Source organism: Carcharhinus amblyrhynchos, chromosome 5 (assembly GCF_965287045.1).
Source record: "Carcharhinus amblyrhynchos chromosome 5, sCarAmb.v2.hapA, whole genome shotgun sequence".
In the NCBI taxonomy this organism is placed as follows: domain Eukaryota; kingdom Metazoa; phylum Chordata; class Chondrichthyes; order Carcharhiniformes; family Carcharhinidae; genus Carcharhinus; species Carcharhinus amblyrhynchos.
Window position 1 is genome coordinate 9,348 of NC_137328.1, and position 17,298 is coordinate 26,645.

A 17,298-nucleotide genomic window follows, 5' to 3' on the forward strand; every position below is an offset into this window, starting at 1 on the left:
ATCATTGTTAAAATATTATACATTCTTTAATTGATTCTAATAGGATTTTTAATGCTGATGAGTAATAAATATTGTTGAATGATAAAGCTACCCTTGAAGGAGTGAAATGTTGTTAACTGTCTTCATTCGAATTAATTCTCACTTTTATTTAAACAAGAGCTTTTAATATATATATATATATATATATATATATATATAAAGTTTTACGATATTTAAGCTTCCTCCTTCATCTCACAATTATGTCCTGATCTTTATTTTGCTCTGTGTAAAATGTATTAAGATTATTTTATATACTCCCTTTCCTGTCCTGATTGGCTGTCTATGAGAATTATTGTATTTAATGTGATTGGTGGTTAAGACAGCTTGAACTGGATCTGCATGCAGGGAATCCCCATTTAACAATGCTACAATCAGTTGGAGGGCTAACAGAGCTCACTGGACTTTTCGGCAAACCTTTCTTTGAGGTCAGTGTCAGGCATTCTTGCTTCATTGCTGAACCCAAGCCCCTGAAACAATGTAAATGATTTTTAATGGTGGATTGTGATAACCATTCTGCAGCTAAAAACTTGATGAATAATTAACCTCTCTCTTTATTTCTCTGAATAGATCAGTGGATGGAGGATTTATCTAAACCTTATACTCGATGCTGCAACATTAGCATCCTGTTTCTGCTCCTGCATTACTGAATCTTAGGACAGGTGTACAATAGAGTGTCAACGAGGACTCTGATTGGACACCACTTAGATGTTTAATGTCAATAAGAGAGTTCAGTACAAATAATCAGTCTGTCCTGGTGAATGGGGAACAGTGAGGCAATGGTTGATTGCAGGGACAGTTGGTTGGGGGAACGGTCAGTTGGTTGGCTGGAGGAAGGGACCAGAGAATGTTGGTACCATTGTATACCGAGAAAGGAAAAAGTCTCAGAAGAAATACAGCTTCAAATAAATGAACTATGCTGCTTCAATTTTAAAATTCAGATTATAAATTCAACGTCACAGGTTAGCTATACAGAACCTGACACAAAATATCAGAAACCAAAAATAAAATAGGAAATGAGAGAGGGAAATCAGAAATGTTGGCAGGGATATTTTCCAATGGGAGAGGGAACCCTTGGATAATTGCAGTTGAAAAAATCTTCACAATAAATCTGTAATGAGTAATGAGAAGTAATAGGATAGCGTCATGTTTATTGTCTGAACACTCCCCAGAGATCATCTGAACATATTTCCTCAAGAAAAAGCATGTGAATATACGTGCTGCTTCTTGCATCGTCTGTTCGACCCGTTCCCAGATTTTGGAACTGAATGATTATTTTTACTGATTTTTGCTTCTTATTTTCTTAAATTCCTCCTGAGTTTTCCAAGTTGCTGACCTAATTTCAGTGGGAAATGACTGAATTCAGGGCTTTGTTTTGACAGAAGTATTGTCTGTGATTCTGATATCATTCAGATGAGATTAATATCCTGCTCCAAGATTGCTAATAGATCATGCTTACTTGACCAGTTGGCTTAAATCTATGATAGATGTTGAACAAAGTAAATAATTGGTTCTTCTCCTGACCCTTCCTCTCAGTAATACTGCATTTCCTTTCAAATATAAGTGGTGTATTCCAAAACCACTTGTCATGCTTAAATCTATTTGGTTCCATTTCCTCTTCGAGGTTACAGCAATGTGATTGCTGCGAGTCTGTAAGAAAATTGGATTATTTGCAACATTCTGTAAAAGATCTGAGCAGAAATTCCCACGAAACAGTCCAAGTAGAAAATATACATATATATAACTATAATATATACGGTTTCCTTGGACTTTGATAGGTGAAAAGGTAGTTCTAGAACTAGTCCATCGCAAAGACTCTGATCCGGCATTATGTCAGTGCTACAACAGCACTCGTCAAAACAGCTGAAGCACTCATCCAAAACTGAACGTTAATGAAGGAACGTTACGTCTCTAAACGTATTGTAACAGCTCTACAATGGCTGAATGGCCACAGACAGATTCTTCTCTATTCAAATGCTTCAAGCAGCCATGGAAATATTATCTCTCACTATATAAAAACACAGGAAGCACTGAAATTTGAAAACAATTCATCCATTTCAAGCTGGTTTTTCCCCAATGTTTCATTGTGAGTGAATAAATGATAGAATTATCATTTTGAGATGTGTCTGCAAGATTCACAGCAGCGCAGTTTATACTGGGACAGGAGGCACAGTTTTAGCCGCTTCACCATTTCACAGTATCTGGTTGTATCTCTGCATTCCGCTGTGGGTAAGGAAAGAAAAAAATTATACAAAATAATAAACTTTTCATCTTGCCACAAATACCAATCAATTAGAATTTGTTCCAGTCACACCAGGTGATCATTCTCAGAAAGAATCCAGTCGATGTGAAATTCTTAGTAATGACTTGATTAAATACCAGGGTGATTGTCATTACTTCAACATTATGTGAATCGGTAATATACACTCAGTGAGGTTCTGTGCTTAATTTGGGTAAGGATTGGAATTCTTTCTCAGTGAGAGCAACAGATTTACTCTTCTACCAAAAGAGAAAATGCTGGAAAATCTCAGCAGGTCTGGCAACATCTGTAAGGAGAGAAAAGAGCTGATGTTTCGAGTCCGGATGACCCTTTGTCTAAGCAACTGCATCTACAGTAATTTACTTTTATGGATTGACTCTTCTATCTGCCCTTCTACGGGTAGTGATGTACTGGAGAAAGTGCAGAGAAAAGCAAGATAGAATCTTAACCCCCAAACCAACTGAGTGATAAGGTAGGATCCAAATTCTGTCACTGAAAAAATAGGATAGAAAGAGACGTGACCTAGGTCTTCAAATGCCTGGTTGGATGGACCTTAAACCCCTGGTTCGACACTAAAAAGCTACGTATAGATTCTTCCATCGTGAGATTCAATAAGTGAAGTACAGTTCACGTTCTTTGGAAACAGCAGCCCAGATTCTACTTTAGCGTTTTGCACTCTCTCGTGTTCGAACTTCTGTCTGTTGCTAACTTTCACAGATGAGTGAACCGTTGAACACTTACAGCCCTATGATTTTAAAATGTGTCCTCTCTGCACCACGTAATGATCTCTTACTGAATCTCAGGTATTCATCTTCATTGCGTAGGTTGGAACAAGTCCTAACTGATCCCCAAAAGTCTCAAACCTCTCTTAGGCTGAATCTTTGGATCCTGTTGGGGGCATGATTGGAGCCAGATGGGCTAAAATGCTGGTATCAGCTGGTGTGCCAGTTTCCTGAAGCTCCTCCTGTTGCCAGCCATGTTGAGTAGGTCAGAGGGAGAATGGCCCCACGATCTTGCTCAATTTATGCTGAATGCCAGATCGGGCTGTTAAGGAACTCATTAGCGGCGCGTCAGTGGGTGATGTGATTGATGGGGGAAACCAGCTGAATGCATGGGCAGAGCAGGTGTCCCAAGCTTCTCAATTATACGCAGAGCCTGTCTGAAAGCAGGTAGGACCAGTGTTAGGGACTCTGTGCTCTAACAAGTCATTGTTATCAATTCAGATTTTACCATTTCACCACATGCATTATCAACAATTTTGATGTTTATAATTCATCAACAACATACATGTCAGATTAAGCACAAAAGAAAAGTATTGCAGAAAGCTGAAATCAAGAAGTTTTTTTCTTAAATTTCAGCTTGCTGTCAAGCTGGAACTCACATTTTTCACATGGGATGATGTTGCATCTCTGCCAGTTCACGGGCCTCTGCTTCCAGGAGCAGAATTGTTCTCTCACTTGTTGGGCTGTCTGCAGATGTATACATTCCACCCGCCTGGACTGAAAGCCATAATTCCCACAGGAAGAGGTGCATGGTGTCCAGGGACTGCTGCGCCATTGGACAGTACAGAGATCTGAGGTACAGTTCTGCCTGCTGAGTGGCCTACAAGCAACAAGCTACATTAATGAGACCATAATCAAATAAACAGGATATATTTTCAATTGCGTTCTTGGCATTGCTACCCTTTATATACTCTGGATATCACAGTGGCTACCAAAGCTGCCTCACAGCGCCAGGCACCCGGTTTCAATTCCAGCCTTGGGTAACTGTCTATCTGGAGTTCACACACTCTCTCTCTGGGTGCTCCAGTTTCCTCCCACAGACCAAAGATGCAGAAATTAGAGGGATTCGCCAAGCTAAATTACCCCTTAGTGTCCCAAGATGTGTAGGTTAGGGGATTAGTGGGGTAAATACGTGAGGTGATATGAATAGGACTGGGAGTGGCCCTGGTTAAAATGTTCCGTTGGAGAGTGGTTGCAGAGTGGATGGGCCAAATGCCTGCCTTCTGCATTGCAGGGATTCTATGATATGAAGCCTCTCTATCAGATTTCCTCTTTGTGGTCTGGCCGGACTTGAGCTAAGGCTGAAGAGTCCAGCCGACTGTCCCGCTCTCTCTTCCTGAGTTCCTATTCAAAACCTAAATGGTACAGTTCTAAATCTATGGAAATTAAAATTGATGAGATTCAAACAGAAGCGCTGCCAGCTGAAACCCTCGCTTTCAGTTACCAAGTGATCCAATAATCATTGCATTTCCAGAATTTTCTGTATGAGTTTCAGATTTTTACTTTACTTAAAAGGTTCAATTACTTTATGTGAACTTATCATTTCTGTTTCAGGGTCTAGGTGAGATGAGTGCTTTAAATAGGAATGGCCAAAATGTGGGCTGACATGAAGCCGTGATGGCCAAGGCCATAGGCTCAGCATCCCAGGTGAGGGGCATTTTTAGACAAAACGAGATATTCACAAGCTGTGAAATGTCCCACACCACACTCTCAATGTGAAATGTTGGGGAAGTAACAACCTAAAGGGAAGAAAATACCAAAATGTGTATTTATGTGATTGACAGAGAGGAATAAAAAGATACTGTCTTCAAAATAAGTGAAAACCTTTGTGCAAACAGGGTGATGTCAAGTTACAATGCTTCTAATGCGGTGATATTGGATGTGAATTAAATACTCCAACGAGTACAGACCCAGTCCATTCAATCTCTCTTCATTGGCTAACCCCGGAGATGAGGGGGTTGGCCTATGAAGAGAGACTAAATAGATGGGGTCTGTACTCGTTGGAGTTTAGAAGGCTGAGGGGGGATCTTATAGAGACGTATAAGATAATGAAGGGGATGGATAGGGTAGAGGTAGAGAGATTCTTCCCGCTTAGAAAGGTAGGCAGGACTAGCAGACATAGCCTCAAGATAGGGAGGGGGCAGTTTAGATCGGAGTTGAGGAGGAACTTCTTCACTCAAAGGGTGGTGAATCTCTGGAATTCTCTGCCCGTCGAAGTGGTGGAGGCTACCTCGCTAAATATATTTAGGTCATGAGTAGATAGATTTCTGATAGACAGGGGAATTAAGGGTTATGGGGAGAAAGCAGGAATGTGGAACTGATCCACTTCAGATCAGCCATGATCTTATTGAATGGCGGGGCAGGCTCGAAGGGCTAGATGGCCTACTCCTGCTCCTATTTCTTATGTTCTTATGATACTCGTACATAAAAATCATTTGCTTTGTGTGCTTCTTACTTTGATCAATAGAATTTGGAGTCTTTGCTGACTAGGTAAAAGTTACATTACATTTCAGAAATCTGTCTTATAACATTAAAACATTATTTGAATGTTTCCTCATGTAGGCATGTCCAAAACTCATTGTTTTAAAATTAGAAATGAGCAGAATGTATTTCTCAGAGGGTTTTGCAACTTTGGAACTCTCTGCCTCAGAAGGCAGTGGAAATGGTGTTACTGAATATTTTTAAGATGGAGATAGATAGATTCTTATTCGGCAAAGGAGTCAAAGCTTCTTGCAGGTAAATGGGGAATGTAGAACTCAACACAAACCGATCAGCCATGATCCAATTGAATTGAAGGCCGCCTTCAGGGGTAGAATAGCCTGCTCCTGCTCCTATTTCGTATGTTCCATCACATGAGTACTGAATAATTCACTCAGTATAAGATAACAAGTTCAGTACTGAAACATGGTCACAAACTCTCATGATAGATTGAAAGGTCGAATACCTTGTGTTATTGCTGCATTGGTGAGAAGGTAACTTTGTTCCATTCTGTGACCGACAGAATACATGGCGACGTTGAACTCCCAGCCTCAGTCCCACACAATGGCTAGTGCACTATTTAAAGGAACATTTTATATCACAGTTTAATCCAATGCTATTCTCATCACCCAAATCTTCATTGGCTATAGTAGCAACTGGCAAAATTCCCAATAAGTCCATTTTTCGATGTTAATGATTATAATTACCCATTGACCAGTTAATCTCTTGTAGTTTGAATATAAAAATTTATATGATAATAGAGGCAAGTCCAGGCCTCATCTCAGCATCTCTTACAGTGCAGTATTCCTTCCGTACTTAAAGGTTTTCTTATAGACCGTGAGGAACAGGAATCTCTGAGTCAATTATTATTAAAGTCATAGATTACTGCCTCTTCCCTTCGATTCTCCCCGATATCCATTCCCACTGTTCTAATTGGCACTCACCCCCATCCTAACTCTCCTCAAATCCCACTCCTGTTTTCCAAGTCCTTCTCTACCTGGAACCCATGATTACTCCTTTCCCTCTCCCAGGAATACCACCCCCCCAACTCCACAGCATCACTCTCCCCCACCCCTGTACTTGACACCAGCAGACCTCCCACTTTTTGCTCCTTGCACCCCTCACCCTAATTCCTCAGGACTCCAGTCACTGCCTTCCCAGGATCCCCACTCGCTCCCCTCAGCCTTCCCCACCGCTCTTCCGGGCATCCAACTCCAGTGATCGCTCGCAATCCCAGCCACAGATTTCCTCAAAGGTCCCTCCCACTTTCACTGCCGCCCACTCCTAATGTTCCCAATGCCTTCACCCCAACCATGCAAGATCCCATGTTCCAGTGACATCCTTCTAGCCAAAAGGGTTAAAGTGATTGCAAAGTTGTAATCTTTCCGTCTGAAGGCCCCATGGGCACTGGGGAATTTTAGACATGTGATACATCATTGAAAAACGTTTGCACTGTAAATCCTAGGGGCATGATGCTAAAGTTCACAAGTGTGGCGGTTTGAGAATGTTTGATTATGTGACACTATTTTCAAAAGCTACATTTATTAAGATCAAAGACCTACCTTGTTTTACAACTTTATCAAATTGTGGATGATTATATTAAATTGCACCTGAAACCTGGGCTCCCATATTTTACATATTAACCTTAATGTAAAAACAACCTGTCAATTCTGAAATAACCTGAGGACTTGTAAAACTGTTCAAGGTAAAATAGTTGCTGTGACTGTGTCAGAAATTAATCAAAGCCATGTGCTTTACTGGGACAATTTCACTTGATTCATTTCCTCTTGTTTTAGTTTGTCAATGCTCTTGTCCTCTTTGTTACATACACAAAATCAATTTGTTGAGCTTTACACCTTATCCTTGACCTTTACGTGAATTACAGACAATGCAAAACAAAAGGTGATGCCACTTGCATCAGAAAAATAATTCCAAACCTCCTTCGTCCAAGCACAGGCTTTTGCTGTGGCCGACACAAATGCCACTATGAATGACATTATGAAAGGCTTTTGCCTTGCAAAATGAGAGCTCCTCTGTGTTGAGAGGCTGAATAAACTGGGCTTGTACTCGTCAGAGTTTAGAAGAATGAGGGGAGATCTCATTGAGACGTATAAGATGATGAATGGGATGGATAGGATAGAGGTGGAGAGACTCTTCCCGCTCAGAAAAGACAGTAGGACTAGGGGGCACAGCCTCAAGATAAAGGGGGTGCAGTTTAGAACGGAGTTGAGGAGGAACTTCTTCACTCAAAGGGTGGTGAATCTCTGGAATTCTCTGCCCGTTGAAGTGGTGGAGGCTGCCTCGCTAAATATTTTTAAGAAGCGGGTTGATGGGTTTTTGATAAGAGAGGGGATTAAGGGTTATGGGGAGAGGGCGGGAATGTGGAACTGAGCCACGACAGATCAGCCGTGATCTTATTGAATGGCGGGGCAGGCTCGAAGGGCTGGATGGCCTACTCCTGCTCCTATTTCTTATGTTCTTATGTGTGTGAGGGTCCAGGGTGCAGTCTCACACAGAGTAATTCCGGGTTCGAATTATGGTAAGAGGTAAGTTATTGTTTCCTGTTCTTTTGTAATTCACCAAATGGAGGTTAGTTTTATTGATCATTATCAATAGAAGAACTTTGCTCAAATTTGCTAACAGACTTAATTAATGATTGAATTCTGTGACCTCACCTGCAGCTAGGATTGTCTGCTCTTGCTGCAGTGAATGGAGATTTGGCCGAGTGCCGAATTCTCCCTTCTCAATGGCAGGGTGTGACTGGCTGTCTGATTCCGGCCAATATCATGTTGTTGAATCAGAGCCAATCACTAAATTTTTCAACCGTGAAATCATGTGACAAGAAACAAGAATAACACCAGGAGAATCGCACTCCGTCTAAACAATCAGCTAACTTGCAACTGGCTACTGAGCCATTTCATTTCCATTTGAAGCGCATAGATTAAATTCAAGTTTACTCCCACATGTGACAGTGATTAAACTGAAGCAGAAAGAGACATGGATTTAGGCTTAAATTAAAATTAGTTAAGACCACAAAAATATTCATAGAAATGCCTTTGGGTCTTTTACAAAGTTAAAAATAAAAATGTATGTTCGGTGGTTGGCATCGGAGCAACTCCCAGTTTTTAGACAAGAAAACTTGATTTCACTGGTAACCACAGACTAGGCTACTGAGGGATAAACTAAGTAATTATAATTAATTACAGGCAAAAATAACCATACCTGAACTCCCACTCCCACCAACAATTATCCTGAGAACTGTACATTTTGATGCCTATTTTCCCTCTTTTATGACAATGATGTGAAAAATCAAATAAAGGCAGAGAGGGGAGAGACTGTTAAATGTTTCAGCCTCACTCCATTTACTTGGCAGTTCAAATTGTTCATTTCCTTCACCAATCAGCAGTATTTCGAACTCCTGAGAGGAATCAGAAAGGCCTTAGCACAGGAGCCAGCCATTCAGAACCAAACACACAAGGGAGAAGTAACATTTGTGCTGATTTCATTTGAAGCTCTGGCAAACTCTATAAACCGGCCATGTTATCATTAACCCCCATTATGGTCATCAATAAGGTTAATACCAAAGAGTTAATGGAAGGGCAATGGTTTCGTGTCAGCCACAACTGCTGTCAAGTGTATTTGCTTCTTAGAAGCACCCAGGCGGCACAGTAGCACAGTGGTTAGCACTGCTGCTTCACAGCGTCAGGGACTCGGGTTGATTTCCGGCTTGGGTCACTGTCTGTGTGGAGCTTACACATTCTCCCCGTGCATGGATTTCCTCCGGGTGCTCCGGTTTCCTCCCACATTCTGAAAGATACGCTGGTTGAGTGCATTGACCTGAACAGACGCCAGACTGTGACGACTAGAGGAATTGCGCAGTGACTTCATTGCAGTGTTAATGTAAGCCTTACTTGTGACTAATAAATAAACTTTACTTTTACTTTACCATATATCGGAGCTGTGAAGTTGGACACGATCACAATCCCAAATAAAGTTCGCTGACGTTGGGAACTCCAACTTCTGGCAGAGTCATAGAGGCTCACAGCACGAAAACAGACTCTTCAGCCCAACTTGTCCATGCCGGTGGACTGATTTTAATAAAAAAAACTCCTAATTTAACGGCTTTTTGCTGAATGATGCAGTTTATGTGTGTGTGAATTTGCCTCTCACTTCTCTTGCTGCTTTGCCACTGTAGCTGCATTGACTGCTCAAACTGCCCTTTGTCTTTGTATCATTCCACATTTATCTGTTTTATTTACCACAAGGAATCTGTTAAATCTGTTGAAGTCACAGATTAGTCTCAACTCTCGGCTTTCAATTTAGAAAGGAACGGGCAATCTAAAATTCAGGATTAGGAAGCAGATCATTTTATTTAACTTTGAGACATTAAAAAAAAACCTGGCTGTGAAAGAGATGCTCAATGGTTGTCGTGGGATTGTTGGTCAGGCGATTGGGTCACCTGGCTGTTCTGTGTTGGAGAGATTAATATTAAATAATATTAATAGTAAATGTTAATTGCTGAAAGTGTAAAAAAAAGCCTAGAGCTAATAAATGTACATTTTAACTGCACTTGATATTTACATACAACAGCTGTTAAGCAAATAAACTGGATGTGGTAGGGACCCCGTGTTAATGATCAAAGTGTAGAACTTCCTGCCACATTTTTAAAGTGACTTAGTGATACGGGACAGGCAGATCAGTTTTCTGGACCGAATGGGTGAGTTAGATTCAGGTCCCGACAGTGACTCTTCTTGAAGCTCACAGTCATTTCCAACGGGGTGCCACATACGTATACCTTCACTGCCAAAGGCCTGCTGCTCAAAGTCCAGCTGCCTAACCCTCTCAACACTGGCTGTGCTCCCAGAGTTAAAACATGATCACCATGAGACCACACAAGATACAAAGTTTGTTAAACAAGTGCTAAACATTACACATTTTCAGCACCAAGTTTGGGAACAAACTTGATATAAAATGAATAAATGCTATTTCCAATGGAGCGTAGACATCATTGTTAACATTATGTTTCACAGTTGGTACGAACCTGTCCCCAACTTGATGTGGACCATTCTGAACATGGTTGCCGGTTACAGGTTTGGGAATCTGCTGGTTTCTTTCCAGACTGAGCACAGAAGCCTGGCGACAGATCCCGAAGTATTCCAGCTGCTGTTACCTTCTGACAACTGACCAGACGCCGCTGTGTACCTCCCCCACAGTGCTGAGAACAAGGGGACCAACTGCTCACAATCCACCTACAGATGGTCGTTGCAAGAGACAATCTTTGATAACATAAGAACATAAGAACATAAGAAATAGGAGCAGGAGTAGGCCATCTAGCCCTTCGAGCCTGCCCCGCCATTCAATAAGATCATGGCTGATCTGAAGTGGATCAGTTCCACTTTCCCGCTTTTTCCCCATAACCCTTAATCCCCCTGCCTATCAGAAACCTATCTACCCGTGACTTAAATATATTTAGCGAGGTAGCCTCCACCGCTTCAACGGGCAGAGAATTCCAGAGATTCACCACCCTTTGGAGTGAAGAAGTTTCTCCTCAACTCCGATCTAAACTGCACCCCCCCCCCCCGCCCGCCCCTTATCTAGAGGCTGTGCCCCCTAGTCCTGTTATCCTTTCTAAGTGGGAAAAATCTCTCCACCTCTACCCTATCCATTCCCTTCATTATCTTATACGTCTCTATAAGATCCCCCCTCAGCCTTCTAAACTCCAACGCATACAGACCCAGTCTATTTAGTCTCTCTTCATAGTCCAACCCCCTCATCTCTGGTATCAGCCTCGTAAACCTCCTCTGCACTCCCTCCAAGGCCAAAATATCCTTCCGCAAGTGCGGCGACCAAAACTGCACACAGTACTCCAGCTGCAGCCTCACTAGTGCCCTGTACAGTTGCAGCAAGACCGCCCTGCTTTTATACTCAATCCCCCTCGCTATAAAAGCCAACATTCCATTCGCCTTCCTGATCGCCTGCTACACCTGCAGACTGGGTTTTTGCAGGTGCAGCAGGTGATCAAGAAGGCGAATGGAGTGGAATGATCAAATGCAAGGTGCCCTATTACAAAATCCCTGTTTAAATCCCTGTCTAACCCCTTTCCATTCCCCCTTGAACCATTTTACACTCTGATTGCAATCACTGTTGGCTAGCAGAATAAATCATTCACCCCAAATCCCTTTGCATTTACTTCCATATTTGATCTGCATAAATCATCATTTAACTACTTAATGAAATTCAGTTCCCTTGCCAAGATGTGTGAACTTATCAAGGTTCCAAACTGAAAATGTATACATTCACCTGTTACAGCAAGCTACCTGGACTGAGGTCACACTTGGACCTGAACTTACCACCTTGCATCTACTGAGCTAACATTCACTGCATAACTGTTGCATTTCAAACTTCTTCTTGAAGGTACTGATCCCGACTCTAGATAATACCTAGATAATAAATCATGGCAATGACTTGACAAATATCCTTGAAGAGTATTACTCTTCAAATCCACTGATCATTGCAGGATGGTTCAGGTTCCACCAAAGAAATTAAGTGGAAGATGAAAGCATTGTTTAGTTTTGCTCTAAGAGCTTTGTGCAGGCCAGAACTCCTTGAGTACACCTGCTATGTGTTACTTTGAATTTACACGTGCAAACCACTTAAAACCCCCAATGCTAGGACATTGCAAGTCGCCTGATAGTACAATTCATTTCCTACATTATATTACAGCATAAGGACCAATTACACTTTTCAATACCAGATTATTGATTATTTCCCAAAGTTATGAAAAATAATTATCATAACCCACAGATATTTAGATTGTTTACTAACCGTGGTAGACAATCCCTTATATTACATGCAACTGCGTGGATGTCTGGTTGAGGCTTGTCCTTGCAATGGGACTTGTCAACTTCAATGCTGTTGTCCCGTAGACACTTCAGTATTGGAAATTGCAAACCTTTATTGCCACAGGGTGCTGAGCATGGCATGAACTCACCGGTCAACCATTGGTAATCTAACACAAAAACATTGGAACTGAGGTTGCCTCAATAGTGAATTCGTTTCAATGTCTAACTGAACAATGAATATTCTCTATACTGCTTCTAGATTTCTTTACTATTTTCACTTAACACCAAATATTCTTGCAACATTTCTGATGTCACTTATCATTTTGATCTTGGTATTAAATAATAAATACAGAAGTATTTCACACAGCTTTCCTTCTGAATTCAGCAAAATAATTAAATTAAAAAGGAATATACACCACAGAAACCAAATAAATGTATCTGGGATTATTCTGGAAATATATAGGCTTCATTCATTCAACAAGTTTAAGAGCTAAGTATTAAGATTGTGTGGGTGTAAAAAAGGTCACAACATGTGATACTGTTTCAAACTGATAAAGTATCTTCACGGAATCATGAAATTAATATAACAATAAAAAACAAAATTAATGTTAATCAATTATCACCTTCCAAACTTACGACCACTACCACCTTGGAGGACCAGAGCAGCACATATACAGGAACACCATCAGTGCAAGTTCCCCTCCAAGACACATGTTCCTGACTTGGAAATATACTGCCATTCCTTCACTGTCACTGGGTCAAAATCCTGGAACTTCCTCCCTAGCAGTACAATGGGTGTACTTACACCACATGTACTGCAGTGGTTCAAGAAGGCAGCTCACCATCGCCTTCTCAAGGGCAGTTAGGTATGGACAATAAATGCTGGTTTGGCTCCTGATGCCCATATCCCTTGAATGAATAAAACAAACATCTCATCCCAATTATTCTGAGGATCCAATGGAGAAACAGTTGGCTCATCCATTAAATACTTCATGTCATCGTATTTCACTAGTTTTGAAAAGTCACTCAAAGAAAATGAAATTGATTCTAACTTAATAATCAAAGCAGGTACAAGTTCTCAAGGCATAATATCAGCTAACAAATCTGATTTAATTCCAACCCAAATCTCCAATAAGGTTGGGGGCAGCAATTTCTAAAGTCTGCTGCTGACATAAAATGGGTGAGATTTCTCTGACCAGTTCTTTTGTTTCGCTCTTGCGTTATTGTCCCATGGTCTGAGATACATGGTACCTGATGCATGTCTCATAGTCCAACAATAATACAAGGTTTCAAGGATCTTAGACACCCTTCAGAGTTGGGCTTACAGTGTGACTGTAGTAGTCCACAAAGGTGGTTCACCATCACTTTCCCAGAGGCAATGAGGAATGGGCAATAAATGTCGGCTAGCCAGTGACACCCACATCCCATGAATGAAGAAAATAAAGCAATGATGGACCAGACCAAATTTTATTATTGAAAACATTTTTCAAAAGCAATGAAGAGTTTGGAGGAGAACATTATTTTGACAAGAGTTTGGATAGAGAATAGGATATGGATTAAGCTTGAAATCAAATTAGTTTAATATAAATCAGCCAATATTTTTGCCTCACATCCAAAAGACTTGGAATGGAAGCCTGTCACAAGTCTATCATTTTGATAGGATGGCAGTGGGTTAGAGGCTGAACAATCTCTCTGACATCTGAGAATAAAGGGTGTGAATGGCTAAAGGATTCACATCCTTTATTCTCTCTATGGACAGCTATTAGTAGCCTTTCCCCCTGGTTTCTATGGCTATGACTCATCTTTCATTCCCTTCCCCTGCAGTATAAATATCTCCCACTTTCTATACCTTTTAGCTTTGATAAAGGGTCACTTGGACTCGAAACGTCAATTCTTTTCTCTCCTTATAGTTGCTGCCAGATCTGCTGAGATTTTCCAGCATTTTCTCTTTTGGTCTCTAATATCTGAATTACATCAACAATGTAGAAGGGTCAAGCAGACCCAAAACATTAACTCTGTTTCTCTCTCCACTGATGTTGCCTGACTTGCTGAATTTGCCCAGCACTTTCTGCTTTTGGTTCTGAATTTTATTAATATTAATATAAGTTAGATGAAAAGAAATACACATGAACTGATTGTCTGCTAATTGTCCTGGGTTACAGGGCAAAGAACATTGAGGTTCAAACAGGGTTATTATTCAGGTATTGCAAATCTTTGTTGTCCCCTCTCCATTAGCTATTTATTCTTTCTGGAATATAGAAATTAGGATTTTTAGTAGTCCTTCAAGTGTGCTCTAGTCAAGATTCTACACAAATTTAATATAAACTCCCTGAATTTCAATTTCATTTCTCCAGAAATGAGTTCAGTGCTATGTTTGCATTGTAACATGGCCTTATTTATCTGCGAGTTACTTTTAATGATTTATATAGCAGTGTTCCTCAGTTCTCTCCAACCTGTTTATTTTCATAGGAATTTGCCTTTGTTTATCCCGTCAAAATGTAACCAGCTATTTATGAATATTGAAGTTACTTGATTGTAAAGGGCTCTGTGATGTTGAGAGGTTCTGAAAAACTATGGTGGAATTCTCTGGCCTTCCCGTGGTGTGTTTCTTGCAATGGGAGACATTGACTCGTTCACCGATGGAGCCTTCTGGCCCTGCCACTATGAAAGGAAGTTCCAATTGACTGTGCCCCCATGCCATTGGGAAACCTGCAGGGAGGGCGCGCCATCAGAGGACCAGAAGATCCTACAGGCCTGAAAGGCCTATATATAGTGCAAGTTTTGTTTGATAATGGGACGAGGGTGTCATTGGCCATCATTTGCTGCCCATACCTCATTGCCTGAGAAATTGGTGGTAAGCCACCTTCTGGAACTGTTGCAGTTCCTGAAGTGTAGGTACATCCACAGTACTATAGGGAGGGAGTTCCAGGATTTTGACCCCGTGACAGTGAAGGAACAGTGATACAGTTTCAAGTCAGGATGATGTGTAACTTGGAGGGGTACTGGCAGGTGGTGGTGTTGCCATGAATCTGCTGCCCTTGTCTTTTTAAATGGCAGAAGTCAGTTTTGAAAGGTGCTATTGAAGGAGCCTTGATGAGTTGTTGCAATGCATCTTGTGTTTGTAGACACCACTGCTATTTTATGTTGGTGGTGGAAGGAGAGAATGTTTTAAGCTCGTGGATGGAATGGTGATCAAGAGCTCCTGAACTGTCTTCAGGGTGGTTGGAGCTGCACTCATCCAAGCAGGTGGAGATTAATCTTCTACACTCCTGACTTGTGCCTTATGGATGGTGGACAGACTTTGGGGGTCAGGTGATGAGTTGCTCAGTGCAGAATTGCCAGTCTCTGACCTGACTGGTTGTATTAATTTTCTAATTAGTGCCCAGTATGTTAATTGTGCAGGATTCAGTGGTAGTACTGTTCAACATCAAGCGAATATGGGTAGATTCTCTCTCATTGGAGATGGTCACTGCCTGGCACTTGTGTAGCGCCAATGTCATTTGCCACTTATCAACCCAAGCCTGGATATTGTCCATGTGTTTATACATTTGGACATGGACTGCTTCAGCTTGTGAGGAGCTGCAAATGGTACTGAACACTATTAATCAATTATTTTATTAATTCACATTTGGAGCTGGAAAAGTCGGTCAAAAGTGACAAGATTGCGTCATAATAGATGTACACATTAGGCAAAGTGTTTGTTAAACGCTGTTGCCTCACACCAACCATCACAACATAATCCACAGAAACATAGAAAACAGGAGCACGCTGACCTTCAAACCTGCTCCACCTTTTAACATGGTCCTGGCTGAGCCTCTATATAATAAGTAAGAAGTCTGACAACACCAGGTTTAGGCCTGGTGTTCAACACCCTCTTCGTCAGGTGAAGAGGGAAACCTTGAAAGCTTGTGAGTTTACTATCAAATAAATCGGTTGGATTTAAACCTGGTGTTGTCAGACTTCTTACTGTGTTTACCCCAGTCCAACGCCGGCATCTCCAAATCACGAGCCTCTATATAATGCCATGCTCTTCGTACCTCTTGACACCTTTAGTATCTAGAAATCGATTTATTTCCTTTGCAAATTTTCTGTGGTAAAAAAATTCCACAGGTTTGTTATGGAGTGAAAACATTTCTCCTCATCTCAGTCCTAAATGTCCTATCCTGCATCCTGAGACTGAGACCTTTTGTTCTAGAACCTTCCCCCTGTCCCCAGCCAGAGGAAACAACATCATTGCATCCAGTCAGTCCAGCCCTGTCAGAATTTTACATTTTATCAATGAGATTATCTCTCATTCTTCTACCTGTCTGCAGGTGCAGCAGGTGATCAAGAAGGCGAATGGGATGCTGGCCTTCATAGCGAGGGGGATAGAATATAAAAGTAGGGAGGTCTTGCTGCAACTGTACAGGGTACTGGTGAGGCCGCAGCTGGAGTACTGTGTGCAGTTTTGGTTGCCGCACTTGCGCAAGGATATATTGGCCTTGGAGGGAGTGCAGAGGAGGTTCACTAGGCTGATACCGGAGATGAGGGGGTTGGACTATGAAGAGAGACTAAATAGACTGAGTCTGTACTCATTGGAGTTTAGAAGGCTGAGGGGGGATCTTATAGAGACGTATAAGGTAATGAAGGGGATGGATAGGGTAGAGGTAGAGAGATTCTTCCCGCTTAGAAAGGACAGCAGGACTAGAGGGCACAGCCTCAAGATAAGGGGGGGACAGTTTAGAACGGAGTTGAGGAGGAACTTCTTAAGTCAAAGGGTGGTGAATCTCTGGAATTCTCTGTCCGTTGAAGTGGTGGAGGCTACCTCGCTAAATATATTTAAGTCATGGGTAGATAGGTTTTTGGTAGGCAAGGGAATTAAAGGTTATGGGGAGAAAGCGGGAAAGTGGAACTGATTCAC

General features: G+C 41.5%; 1 protein-coding gene across 1 annotated transcript in view; it reads right to left on the bottom strand.

The window, feature by feature from the left end:
• Window positions 1-202: 202 nt before the first annotated feature.
• The window catches only part of LOC145342826 (ADAMTS-like protein 1), a 451,251-nt gene continuing 434,155 nt past the window's right edge, over window positions 203-17,298 (bottom strand). Inside the window, exons 26-30 of the mRNA XM_080188292.1 lie at window positions 12,382-12,565; window positions 10,598-10,805; window positions 6,023-6,132; window positions 3,678-3,898; window positions 203-2,259 (exon numbers count right to left, since the gene is read on the bottom strand). Of these exons, the coding sequence (XP_080044418.1) occupies window positions 2,147-2,259; window positions 3,678-3,898; window positions 6,023-6,132; window positions 10,598-10,805; window positions 12,382-12,565 (836 nt within the window). The 3' untranslated portion in view covers window positions 203-2,146. The remainder of the gene's footprint in view (window positions 2,260-3,677; window positions 3,899-6,022; window positions 6,133-10,597; window positions 10,806-12,381; window positions 12,566-17,298) is intronic.